The sequence below is a fragment of the Poecilia reticulata genome, unplaced genomic scaffold (genome assembly GCF_000633615.1).
Source record: "Poecilia reticulata strain Guanapo unplaced genomic scaffold, Guppy_female_1.0+MT scaffold_703, whole genome shotgun sequence".
In the NCBI taxonomy this organism is placed as follows: domain Eukaryota; kingdom Metazoa; phylum Chordata; class Actinopteri; order Cyprinodontiformes; family Poeciliidae; genus Poecilia; species Poecilia reticulata.
The window spans coordinates 1-12,982 of record NW_007615450.1 but is presented as its reverse complement, the minus strand read 5'-3'; the positions used below and the strand labels follow the sequence as shown (position 1 = coordinate 12,982).

The window sequence follows — 12,982 nt, the reverse complement described above, 5'->3', positions numbered from 1 at the left end:
GTGTGTGTGCATGGTTGTGTGTCCTGTGTGTCTCTGTGTTGCCCTGCGACAGACTGGCGACCTGTCCAGGGTGTACCCCGCTTCTCGCCCGAAACGTTGGCTGGAGATGGGCACCAGCACCCCTCCCGACCCCACTGAGGGAAAAAGGGTGCAAGAAAATGGATGGATGGATAAAAAAATTGTTTTTCACAACAGTTTTTTTTGTCTCATTCTCTTGCAGAAAAAGAAAATCTACAGACATCTGGTATCTTCTTGGCCGGTAGGCGACTGTTTAGTCACTACTTTGCATTTACGTTACACTACTATTAGGGAAGTGGCCAGTGCTCAAAAATGAAATCAAAGTATGGGAAGGTAGAGGTGATTTGACGAGAACTGTCTGATAAACCCTGATAAGGAATTAAGGAATTGGTTTTATTTGCAATTTTATAGCATCACTGACTGATCCAGAAGAACTCACGTTTTTTTTAAGTTAATATGGACTGGACTGGACAGTATGAATGTGTCTGCACAATAAACTGAATGTAACAGATTGAAAGCAATGTACCGTATTGTTGGACTTTAGTTCATTTCAGAAACTGCGAAATCATTCAACTGTTTCTGCTAAAGAGCTAACTTTAAGTCTGTCCACCTTGTTAAAGCCTCTCATGAAGATGTTTCTCTACAAATATTACCTTCTAAAAAGCACTCCAGTGCTGTACAAATGTAAACGTTCTTTTTTTTTTTTAAATCATGAAATGCTTTGTTTTTATTGTACTTATTTAAATTTGTCTCTCAGTCTATCGTAAATCAGTCCAGCAGCAACTCAGCTGCTGGTTTAGGTGGTTGGTGAGATTTCAGTCTAAAACATTTGTCATTTGCACTGTGTCCTTTAGCCACATTTAATATCTGGATTTACTATTCACTGCTGCTGTCTCAAATAAGAGCAATCCCACTGAATAGTGTGCAGATTAGGATGCAGTGTTTTACTGTCTTGCCTAAAATTTCTGCAGCAAAATGTCATCCTTCCTACATCTAACTACAAAACTCAAAGGACCTTATTGTTTACAAAAGATTATGTGATAATTAACAGAACAATATTTGTTTTTTTTACTATTTCCTCTAGAGGAGTGACAGTTAGGTAACATATTAATCCACAAAGTTGTACTATAAGTACATTCAGATTTTTACCATATTTAAAATGTTCAGTAAAAGGAAAGAAATGTTATGCTTATAATTTTTGTATCCTTTTTTTTTCTGTTGCAGAAACGAAAAGGACCTCCGGGCCGGCCTGGACTTCCTGGAGAAGAGGGACCAGTTGTAGGGAAACAATTTAATTTTAAAAAGTCCTTTTTACATGATCCACTTCCACTCAAATATCTTTATTTGCCTCTGAGGGGAAATTTCAAGACTCAGGATTAGCACAAATATACTCTATAATGATGGCTCAAACAATAGAAATGATCAAATTCATACATATACTAATGAATATACAGATATACGCATAGTGAAAAATTCAGTGGTATTTTGTGCATTTAAATTACATCAAATGAAAAATAAACTGGAATTTTTAAATTGTTTTCTTATTTTTTCAGGGGCCACCTGGTATTACTGGAAAACAAGGACCAAAAGGAGCTCCAGGGAAAACTGTAAGCACCTGCTGTTCAACTCCAAAGAGTCTGCAGATCCAGAGCTACACTTTGGCTCCTCTGGCTCCAAATAATTCAGATCCAAAATTATATAGACATGACTTGTAATTTTTCCTTGTAAAGTTGATAGAAAAGTCTAGTTTTGGCAGTTTTTTTATATTAAAAATCCACTTTAGGGACTATTTTCTCTTGAAACATTATGTTCCTACAGGGGAGACCTGGACCACAAGGTATGCCGGGTCCACATGGTCAACCTGGAGAAGACGGCGCCCCAGGACGAGATGCTGAATCAGGCCCTACAGGCTTCCCTGGAGAACAGGTGCTGATTCTCTCAAACATAAAGTTTTCTGATTGTGTCTTCGCTTTTCCATATAATAAGTAGAAAAATACTTTGGCACACTGGAAAAGCTGCTGTGAAATAATACATAATTACAGTTATTTGCGTCACATGCACTGTATAAAAACACCCATTAACATTTTTTACTTACTGTTTGATATAAAATCAAAGTAAACTTTTCCTGTTTTAAGTTGGTTCGGATTTGACAAAATAATTTGCATTAGCATTTGTGAATGTCCAGATGACGATGTGATGGCTTGTTTGTAATCTACCGGTTTACAACACTGGAGGTAAACGGATAAGTTTTAAGGCAACACCTCAAACACACTGCTGCCTTCTGTGACATTATGGAGAAAAAAATTCAAAAGAAATCAGCCAAGAAAAAAAAAGTGCACTTTCACAACAAGTCTGTTTCATCTAAACTCAAAAAACTTTAAATCATTTGCCTATAAAACCTGTGTTTGTTTAATTATGACTTTCATTGTTCTGCATGTTTTTGTTTTTTGGGTTTTTTTCATACAGGGTCTTAAAGGTTACGGTGGAGAGAAGGGAAGCAAAGGGGAGCTGGGTGAGTGGGTAAGATTACAGTGAATTTCACGTTTCACAGACACTAAGCGTCAAAGTTGTAATATTGTGTTTCCAATATAACACAAAAACAAATGTTTGGTTGTTGCACATCTTAAAAATACAGTATCAGCTCTTCCTTAAATATTCATTCATATTTTGCTCTTTTCTTTACATTTTAACACAACGTTCTCTTCCTCCAGGGTTATCAGGGAGAAGCTGGAGCTCAGGGGCAAAGAGGAAGAAAAGGAGCAAAGGTCATATTGAACATTCAACCCTTTAAATCTCACCACATTTACATGTCGTCTGATTTGTATTTCGTGTTTTACGTCAGGGAAATAAGGGAGCCAAAGGGTTTGAAGGGATTCCCGGCTATAGTGTAAGTTTTAGCTTGAAACACACAGACTTCGTCTTTCCTTGCTGTTGCGTTACATAATAATATTCATGACTGTACTGTAAACACAATATGTTGTGTTCAATGTTCAGGGCATACCTGGAGTCAGGGGACCTCGTGGTTTCCCAGGACCACCAGGACCTCTGGTTAGTGTCACACAGCTGACTGGATCAGTCTTATCGACACAGTACCGACACAGATCACTCAAAGTAAATGATTTGTGTCTTTCAGGAACTTTCACAGGATGCAGTGACTTATCAAAATCCAATCACATGTAAACTTACACCTTGATCACAATCAGTATTGCTTTTTTTAGGGAGAAATCGGAGCTCCGGGCTTTAGCGGCCCTCCCGGTCCGCCTGTAAGTCGGTAACAGCGTCGATTCACCACATCACGGATTCAGCCATCATCTGAGTAGTGCAAACGACTCAGTAAGATTCAGTAAATCAATATTCTATCTCATCAGGGGAAAATTGGCCCCAGAGGATTGGTGGGACTCACTGGAGTTAAGGGACCTCCTGTAAGTTAGACAAGTTTTAAAGCAGGCGACGTTGATGTGGGAATGAAAAAGACAGTCGTCAAAAGAACTGCTTATGCTTTCAGGGTCATCAAGGACAAATGGGCTCCAGGGGAGCAGCTGGACCACAGGTGGCGGGACGTTAACATGCATGCTCTTCAGGCTGATGTTTGAGGAATGTTATTTGCTCAAAGACTGTGTTTTTATTCAGGGAGAGCTTGGTCCAGATGGAGCAGTGGGGTTTCCTGGTGTGCAGGGCCCTCAGGTACAACATGTCAAAACATTTGACTGGAAACTTATCTATCAGTAAAACAAGTAATTGATTAAGCATAAGATATAATCGTTACTCAGTGATAAAAACTGATCACGGTGTCATTGAGCCTCCACAGGTACTGGCACCTCTGATGAAAACATGTGAAAAGCATTTAATCATAATTTCACACTGAAAACTTAAGACACGTTCAACATCATTTTGATCTTAGTACATTTTTTTTAGCAAATTAGGACATAATCTCAAATTGACCCTACAAAATAAATGTGATACCTCGGTAGGACCATTGATTATTGATTTTGTTAAAAGCAGCTACTTTTCTATTGTCCTAAGTCACTCTACGCTCATTGAACGTTTCATGTGTCAAAGGTTTTCAGTGAGACGATGCAGCTGCAATAAATGTGCATATTTTAAGACTTTTCTACATGTTTATCAGTGATACCTGCAAATGAAAATGAGGCTGTGATGATAGTAAGGTAACTTCTACTTGTTTTTTCGAAGGGAAACCCTGGATTAATTGGACCTACAGGAACTAAAGGTGATCCTGTAAGTATGTCTAAACAAACAAGTGAAAGCAAAATAAATGCTGTCATTGATTTGCACTTTTTTTTTTCTTTTTTCTTTTTTTTACCAGGGAGATCAAGGAGATGAGGGTGAAATTGGTGAACCTGGACCTCCTGGACTGAATGTAGGACAGCTTTGACAATGTTTAGAAGTGAAAATATGCTAACATTATTCACAAACTTGCCAGAATATTGTCTTATTTTCCTTTTAAAGGGGGACATTGGAGAATCAGGAAAGCCAGGACCCTCAGGTGATCCTGTAAGATTACATAAAGCCATTTCTTTTTCTTTCTTTTTTTTTTACTGTAGCTAAAATGAGTCCACCATGCATGTTTAATTCTTTCCTGCAAAACTGCAACAATTTATTTTTGAAACTAAAAATCTAAATGTGGACTTTTATGTTTGTGTTTGTTTCAATCAGGGTACCAAAACCCAGAAAGGTGAGAAGGGAAGCGCAGGGTTCAATGGAGACCTTGTAAGTTTGATCCTTCCAGCTGGTCAGGTCCGTTTAGACAGTCAACCTGATCAGTGACTCTGTTGTTGAACTTTTGTTTGTGTTCAGGGGCCTCCAGGGCCTCCAGGAAAACAGGGAGTGAAAGGGCGTAAGGGCCCAACAGGGCTACAGGGACTGGAGGGATCAAGAGGACTGATGGGACTTCCTGGACCCGCTGTGAGTGAAATAAATTAGATGAATGAAGACAGAATCACTTCTGATGCTAAAGATGAATCCTTCTCTGATTAAGGGAACTGATGGCATTATGGGAGAGCAAGGGAGGCAGGGAAAAGAAGGATCCAAGGTGAACTTAATCAAATCTCTGGATTTGGACATTTAAAGTGGAAAAATGAACATGAAAAATATTTAAATTTTTTTCTGTCTATTTTCTCTAATAAAGGGAGATCAAGGACAGAGTGGCAATCAGGGAACTCCTGGCTCGAGAGGAGACAAGGTAGAACAAAGAAGTATGCTAAGCTATTTGTTCAGGAAGTGTTTATATTTAATAGTAATATTAATACAATAAAGTATTCACATTTTCTCAAGATACAACTACAATGTTTGACGTATTTTGTTGGTATTTTTTATGTGATGTAGAAAAAATATTTCAATTAAATTTTCAAAAGTGTGGCAGTCGTAAGTATTCTTCACCCCTCATGAATCAACAATTTAACGCTGAATATTCGACTGGAGGTTTAGTTGTGACTTTATTGTCTTTGACCTACAGGAAGTGAATCTCCACCTCAGACTCCAGACTTTCCCTAACATGATTTTTCACCCAGATACACCCTGTTATTAGCTTCATCCATCTCCCCATCAGCTTCTCTGTCACTGCGAAAGAAAAGTCTCCTGATAGCATGATACTGCCACCACCGTGTCTCACTGTGTTTTCAGAATGATTGCAGTATCTGTCCCCTACGTGGCTTTCAGCTGACTGAAAATGGGATTTCTTTCTTTCCATACATTACTGGGGACAGCCTTATGACCCGACCGAGCCACCGCAGAAAACTCTAATCTGATTCAAGCCCAGAGCCTTTTGATGTGGAGTGAGATTACTGCGTGAATAATACATCCATGCGACTTGTGGTTATTGCTGCGTTTTAGGGCCGAGGCGGTCGAGCTGGATTTTCTGGACTGCCTGGATCCATTGTGAGTCGGAGTAAGAGAAGGATTTGGTTCATTTAAATGCTGATGGCTGATCTGATGCTGTGGCTGTGCTTTCTGCCTGCAGGGAGAGATGGGCAAATCAGGAGGGAGAGGACCTGAAGGAGAACCTGGTATTAAGGTTCCTGTGTGGCCATATTTCCTTGGCTGTTCTCACACCTGACACCAATATTCGGCCTAAAGATAAAGATCCGCTCCTGGCTTTTTTATATCTATTACTTCCAAGAATAAACTGCTTTTATTAAACCTCTATTAAATATGTAATGCAAAAGCGTGAAAAGAAGCGGAAAATTAACCACTTTAGCTGCATAAATAAAAGAAATGTTCTAACAAAGTAGAAATTGTGGCTGAATGATGAGTAATTCAGCAGAGCACAAAGATCCAAGATAACCATATTTCAGAAACCTCACAGTTGTCAACATCCAGTTACTTTTGTTGTTTTTCTAAAATCCTAAGGAAGACTTTATGCTTTTCATAATAAATGAGACAACGTTTATTATGGAAAGCATAATCAATTTTATGCTTTCCATAAGCATGAAGATTTTCACACTGAGAATCTTTTCGGTATGAAATTTTTTTGTTTGTTTTTTAATACAGCAGATGTCTTGTTATTTCGAGCAAATGTAAAAGTCATGTTGTCATGTTCGTGCAGGGACAGGGTGGCGTTCCAGGAGTTTCAGGACCTAAAGGGACGAAGGTGATTTAAGTTAAAACTATCTTCAAATTTATTGATTTTTTCCTTTTTTTCCCCCAGACTCATCAGCTATAGTGAGTGACAAAGTTTTTGAAGCAACAACTGTAACCTCAAGATCCAATCTTTATCAAAAGTAAAGTTTCATCCACTAAATACAGATGAGAAATAGGCTATTTAATTAGACTGCTTCTTGTTGCTGTCCTATCCCATTTTAGGGTTCTCAAGGTCATTCAGGCAGTAGAGGGCAGGATGGTGAAATTGGAGCAAAGGTAAGTTATTCATCCATCCATTTTATAACACTTTTGTCCTTAATGGGGTTGGGAGCTATCTTCAGCTAATGTCTGGGGCGAGAGGCAGGGTGCACCCTAGACAGGTCGCCAGTCTGTCACAGGMCAACACAGAGACAAACAGGACAAACAACCATGCATACACACYCACACTTAGGGACAATTTGGATAAACCATTCAGTCAGTCATGTTTTTGGACCACGCATGCAAGTTCCATGCAGAAAGACCCCGGGCTGGGAATCGAGCCCAGAACCTTCTTGCTGCAAGGCAACAGCTCTACCAACTGCGCCACTATGCAGCCCCTAAATGACATACCTTTAAATCAATTTATGTTTTAAATTGAAAACTTGGTTCTGTAATAATCTGCTAAATGGCTTTTTTATGTTTTAGGGACCAGCTGGTGAAAACGGAACAATTGGGGAAGCTGGACCTCAAGGACCAAAAGTGAGCTCAATCCCAACAACGTGAATGTTACTTTACCTTGTTAATGTGTTGAAAGGTTAAAGGACTCTGTATGGGCTGGCTCTCAGCAGACCAGACCTCCTCAGCTGGAACATTTTTAGCTTCAAATAGTCAAAATGATGACAGAACACCAGCAAATGTTGACACTTCAAAACATGAATTGACCGTACTATGGATGTTTACACTGCACTGCTGATTGATGTTAATAGTTTTGCATCCCAGCTAAAAGGTATTGAGTTAAAATTTTAACCTTTCTCTGTGGAGTCTGCATTTTGCTCCAGTGTAATTGTAGGTTTTCTTAATGTGCTAAAACGTGTACGTGTAGTGAACTGGAAACTGACAGCTGTTTTAGCATCATTTGGTCCTACGATGGAATGGTGGCCAGCTCTTGTTTTAGTTTCAGTTTTGTTCATGGGACAAGACAAATTAATGACTGTAGACACATAATTACATAGTTATAGTCAGTTCGTGCCTGACTATATAGTCAGTGACTGCTGGCATAGACTCCAGGCTTTCTAGAACCCAAAATCGATTTAATGTTATAGAAAATTAATTAAATGATACACTTTTTTGTATTACATTTTTGTATTTTTCTTTATGTTTCAAATATGAAGACATGTTCATTTTAGAATAATTTTGTACTTTTCCTAAATTTTGTCCATCAGACTTTTGATTATCCACCAACTACTGAGTCCTAAAATTATTAAACATCTTTTTTTTATATCATATTTTAGATTAAAACAAGAAAGGCTTCAAAGTGACAAACTTCTGCTCAGCTGTTACTGAAATCATTGTATGATGACCTGGTATTTTCCACAGGGATCTCCTGGAAAATTAGGCTCTCCTGGCATTCAAGGGCCTGTAGGAAACAGTGTAAGTATTTGACTGGAAACATAATAACCTGAAGTTATTTTCTTCATGAGAAATTATAAATCAAAATATACAGATCATGTTTAAATGTGTTTGTTTTCATAACCAGGGCGAACCCGGCAGCACAGGATCGAAGGGGACAGCGGGAAGACCTGGAGACAGAGTACGTCTGATCACCGTCACCATAGGGAGTCTATAGATGATGAAAAGCAGAGACCATTGTTTTTTTAAGTATCTAAGCTATCATTAGTTAACTGAATAACTAAATGAGATTATTTTTGACATTTTGTGTGTGCCAATGATCATGTTGAAATACTAAAAAATATATATGTTTGTTTCTTCAGGGGGTTAAAGGTAAACCAGGCCACAGGGGTCAAGCAGGAAATGAGGGATCAAAGGTAAGGATTAAGAACTCATATTTTAGGTATTCAATTACATATTACTGCCACAGAAGATAAAATTATGATTTTTAAAGGGCAAAAGAGGTGAGGAAGGACCAAGAGGAAAGCAAGGGCCCCCAGTGAGTAATTTAGCTGATCTGCTGCAATTTAACATTGAAGTATTTTCAAAGGAAAAATATTGAAAGTCTATTTGACATTTTGAATTTATTTATTATTTTTTTAATTAATTAGCATTTTATACCTCAGGGACAAATTGGCACTCCTGGACCAAAAGGATACACAGGACCTCCTGTAAGATGTTTGAGTTTCATTAATTAGATAGTAGACATGAAATAAATACTACTGACCAATCATTGACCTACATACTTGGGTTGTGCAAGCAGTTGTTTTTTTCAAAATCATCACATTTACCATAATGAAATCACAATCTCTCTGTTAAATTTTTGTTTTCATGATTTTGTTGGGGGGTTTTTTCCTCACAGGGTATCCAGGGTAACATTGGGCGCTGGGGTGAGGCAGGGCCACGGGGTCCTTCAGGTGACAAAGGATTGCAAGGTCCAGTTGGGCCAGATGGAGTACCTGGTTATCCTGTGAGTTTAACCTTAATTATCTACTGCTGGACTTCATCTATTTGGTTTCATTAGTTTCTTTCTCTTTCTGCCAGTCTGCCTGTCTGCCTGTCTGTCTGATCTAAGAGGTCACGATGTTGACCAAAATATTACTAGAACTAAATACCAAAACGCAAAGCAGTCTGTTTGGATACAGTGCTTTGAGCTCTATTCAAATATGCAAGAGGGTGATTCTATGATGTGGAAACACAACCAGTGTATGCAGAGGTCAACTTCATCATTTAATCACTCTGTGCTTTGCAGAATCACACCATATGATTGAACGCCTCAGTCACAGACCTGAGACCTAAACTTGTTCAGTTCGGAGCAGAAATGCTAGCCGTGGAGAAAAGTCGAATATCATATAACAAAACATTAATTATTTTTTAAATGTTTTTAGACCTCTGACTGACAGAATGTCTCCTAGCATATCTGCTGACAGCATCTTATGTGAGCAGAAAACAGGATGCGTCTTTCATGTCAGTCTGCTGAAAGTCTACGATTTCTTTTGGTTAGTCATCAGATCAGCTCAGAGCCTCGAGGCTGTAGTCTGAGAGAGATTGAATAAAAGCAGAACTTTATTTTATTTTTTTAAATTGTCATTGCTTTACTAAATCTTAGTTAGTCACAGAGTTAGGATAAGCAAGATCTTTGCAAAGCCATATTAATTTTATTCTCCCCACACAGGATAAAGATGGGCCTCCAGGACTCGTAGGATTGTCTGGTCTTAAAGGTGACAAGGTCAAGAATATAAAAGAAATTCTCCTCTAAAAGAAATTCTCCTCTATCACCACTTCTGTTTCTGCTTTTGTGTTTATTGCCTGTACACAAGACTAGTAGAGTAACGTAATGTCTGTAATCATTGTATCTTTAGGGACTCAGAGGAGCTGTGGGTCAGGAGGGAGTTTCTGGTCTCGATGGTGAGGAGGTATATTAATAAAACTCTGCTGATCACATGATTTCTTTTTATTATATTGGTAATTTAACCACTACAAAAAATCTGAGCATCTTTGATGTGCTCCGATCCATTGGAATCAATTGTTAAAATCTTAAAGTGAATCCAGATTTTATTCAAGTATTATAATCCCTCAATGAAAAAACAAAAATTGGAAAATTCCGCATTTAATCTTAGTCAATTAGTTCAGCAGGCAACTGAATAAGTTTTTTTTTTTTTTTTATCAAAACAATCACCTCCACATGCTCACCCAACAAATTCCTACAAATTAACACAACTGAATCCTTTTCATATTTTATACATTTCATACATTGTTTAAGTTGATGGAGTCAAATTTAAATATAATGTGTCAGACAATTCTATGTTAATTAGCCACTTATTCAAATCAGGAAAGAAAAAAAGCATATGCCATTTTGAAGTGTGTATGATAGGAGATATAAAGTCTGACAATCTTCATAAATCAGAAAATGACTACAAAAAAGTTGCTCTCCTAAACCTACACAGTTTGGTTTATTTTGTCTGTTTCCATAATAAAGCAGCACCATACAGTAAGAATCACTGTGTTTTCATATCCAGGGAGAATCACAGTACAGTGGAGTCTCCTGATTACATCAGACCATAAAATAGCACACTGAACCACAGCTAGATTATACAACAGCATGTATTTACTTAGGGAGGTAATAACATTGATGCTTGTTGTATAAAATCAACTTACTACTTTTGTGATTAGGGTAAAATTGGACTTATGGGACCCAGAGGACCAGCTGGCCAAAAAGGCCTCTCTGTGAGTAAACCTGAATGCAAATTTTAATTCACTTATACTTTTTTTTTTTTTTTTACGGCTGATATAATATTTTGAGATTTGAAAATCCATCACAATTAAAGTTCTTTCAATTAATGAATTTATGAATGTTTAGGGTGGCAGGGGAACAACTGGACCGACAGGGCCAAATGGACTAAAGGGTGATGAGGGCGAAAAAGGAAACCGAGGAACACAAGGACCAAAGGGGCCTCTGGGCAAGCAGGTTTAGATACAGATACTCCTGTTTTTCCCTACATCCCTGACACAGGATACAAAAGTTTTCAGGCCACAATGTCAAACATATTTATTATGAGCAGTGCTCTGGATAATTGCACGAGGTTTAAATTGCATAGTTCCTTCTGTTTTGCCATCATGTGTTGTCTTTTGCAGGGACACAGGGGTCCTCCAGGAGACAGAGGACAACAAGGTCTTCCAGGTCCAAAGGTTGGACAGTTTATGTGTGACAACCTCATAAATAATGCTGCATGTGTATCACGATCTGACATGATGCATTCACAGGGAGAGACAGGCACCCGAAGTTCATCAGGAATCCCTGGACAGTTTGGACCTGGAGGCCCAACTGGAGCAGCAGGGGCTAAAGGGCAGAAGGGGACCCAGGGACAGGCTGTCAGTGTGATGATTTATATTGTCAGAAACACAGAAAGAGAGAGATAATTGCAAACCCTACTGTTACATTTAGCATGATCTGTCACAATGTGAAGCATGAATGCATACTTGGTTGTGACACAGCAGAAAATAATATCAGTCTTTCTATTCCAGGGCTCTCCTGGTAGGACCGGTACCACTGGGAAAATTGGACTGTCGTTGTCTGTATGTAACATTGACTTTATTTATGATGATTGATTTATTGCCAAAATAAGATAATGGCTTGTACTCCCATTAAAATATATGATGCATAGTTACTCTCATAGTTTAGTTTTACTAGGACATAATGACATTTGTAATAAAACATTTACAGAAAAATATTACTTGAGGCATTACGTGCCTCAAGTAAAAACACAAACAGCTGAAGCCAGATATTTACATACACTGTTTAAAAGAAATAAGACCCTGGAGTCAGTTCAGACTAAACTTTTCTGTTTTGGTCACCAAAATGATTTCTGGTCAGTACATATCAGAATAATAAAAGGGGTAACCTTTTTATTCAAATATTGTGTTGCTTATATACATACTATGTCTTTAAACTATTTGGGAAACCAACGAGATGTTGTCATGAATTTGCAGGCTCCAGATTGGTTAATTGGCAACTTTTGAGTTTATTAGAGGTATATCTTTAAAGTCAGACAAGCATCAAACCCACTGCTTCCTTGTGTGTTATTATGAGAAAATCCAAACAATTCAGCAAAACATCAGGAAGAGAATGGAGGAGCTTCACATGTCAGATTCGTCAATGGTTCAGACAATTACACTCAAGCATAAACATCACTGGGGACCTTCAGCCATCGTGACTTTAATGAAGATGACAGATTCCTCAAGGAGGAAGAATCCATTTCTCCTATAAGCGACATAAAAACCAGATTAAAGGATACAAACGTACTCAGAGAGAAAAGTTCTAGTTTTTAAAAAATAAGTCATATAGTCTGATAAAGCTCGAACTGAAGTGTATCTCTGCAATAGTCATTTTTCAATTTTGAAGAAAAACAGGAATACATGCAGGCCTAGGAACACCATCCCAGCTGTGAAGTTTGTTTCATAATTCCATGGTGTTTGTGTTGCATCTGTGTGTATATTTAGATTATTTCTTTGTTATGTTTTTTCTTAAGCACAGAGCTGGCCTCCTTAGTTTATGTCCTTGTATGTAGTTTCTCTGTTTGTTCTTATTCCTTGTGCATTTAATTTTTGACTAGTATTTTAGTGTTCTAAATTCACTTGTAGAACACTGCATTCCTTCCTCCATAATCTCTCCCAGTTGTGCCTTGTCTTCTTGATTAAACACGTGTGTGTGTATATATAT

General features: G+C 38.1%; 1 protein-coding gene across 1 annotated transcript; it reads left to right on the top strand.

The window, feature by feature from the left end:
* Positions 1 to 220: 220 nt before the first annotated feature.
* Positions 221 to 12,064, top strand: LOC103461169 (fibril-forming collagen alpha chain-like; the record flags this gene model as incomplete). The annotated part of the gene is made up of 37 exons (XM_008403500.2): positions 221 to 259; positions 1,243 to 1,296; positions 1,572 to 1,625; positions 1,837 to 1,944; positions 2,485 to 2,530; positions 2,730 to 2,783; positions 2,861 to 2,905; positions 3,013 to 3,066; positions 3,237 to 3,281; positions 3,387 to 3,440; positions 3,524 to 3,568; positions 3,649 to 3,702; positions 4,210 to 4,254; positions 4,343 to 4,396; positions 4,486 to 4,530; positions 4,693 to 4,746; positions 4,834 to 4,941; positions 5,015 to 5,068; positions 5,165 to 5,218; positions 5,869 to 5,913; positions 5,996 to 6,049; positions 6,581 to 6,625; positions 6,838 to 6,891; positions 7,300 to 7,353; positions 8,191 to 8,244; positions 8,351 to 8,404; positions 8,586 to 8,639; positions 8,717 to 8,761; positions 8,889 to 8,933; positions 9,125 to 9,232; positions 9,938 to 9,991; positions 10,125 to 10,178; positions 10,936 to 10,989; positions 11,123 to 11,230; positions 11,398 to 11,451; positions 11,527 to 11,634; positions 11,788 to 12,064. Coding segments are annotated over 37 exons (2,194 nt in total), but the record flags the coding sequence as incomplete, so codon positions are not given.
* Positions 12,065 to 12,982: the final 918 nt, after the last annotated feature.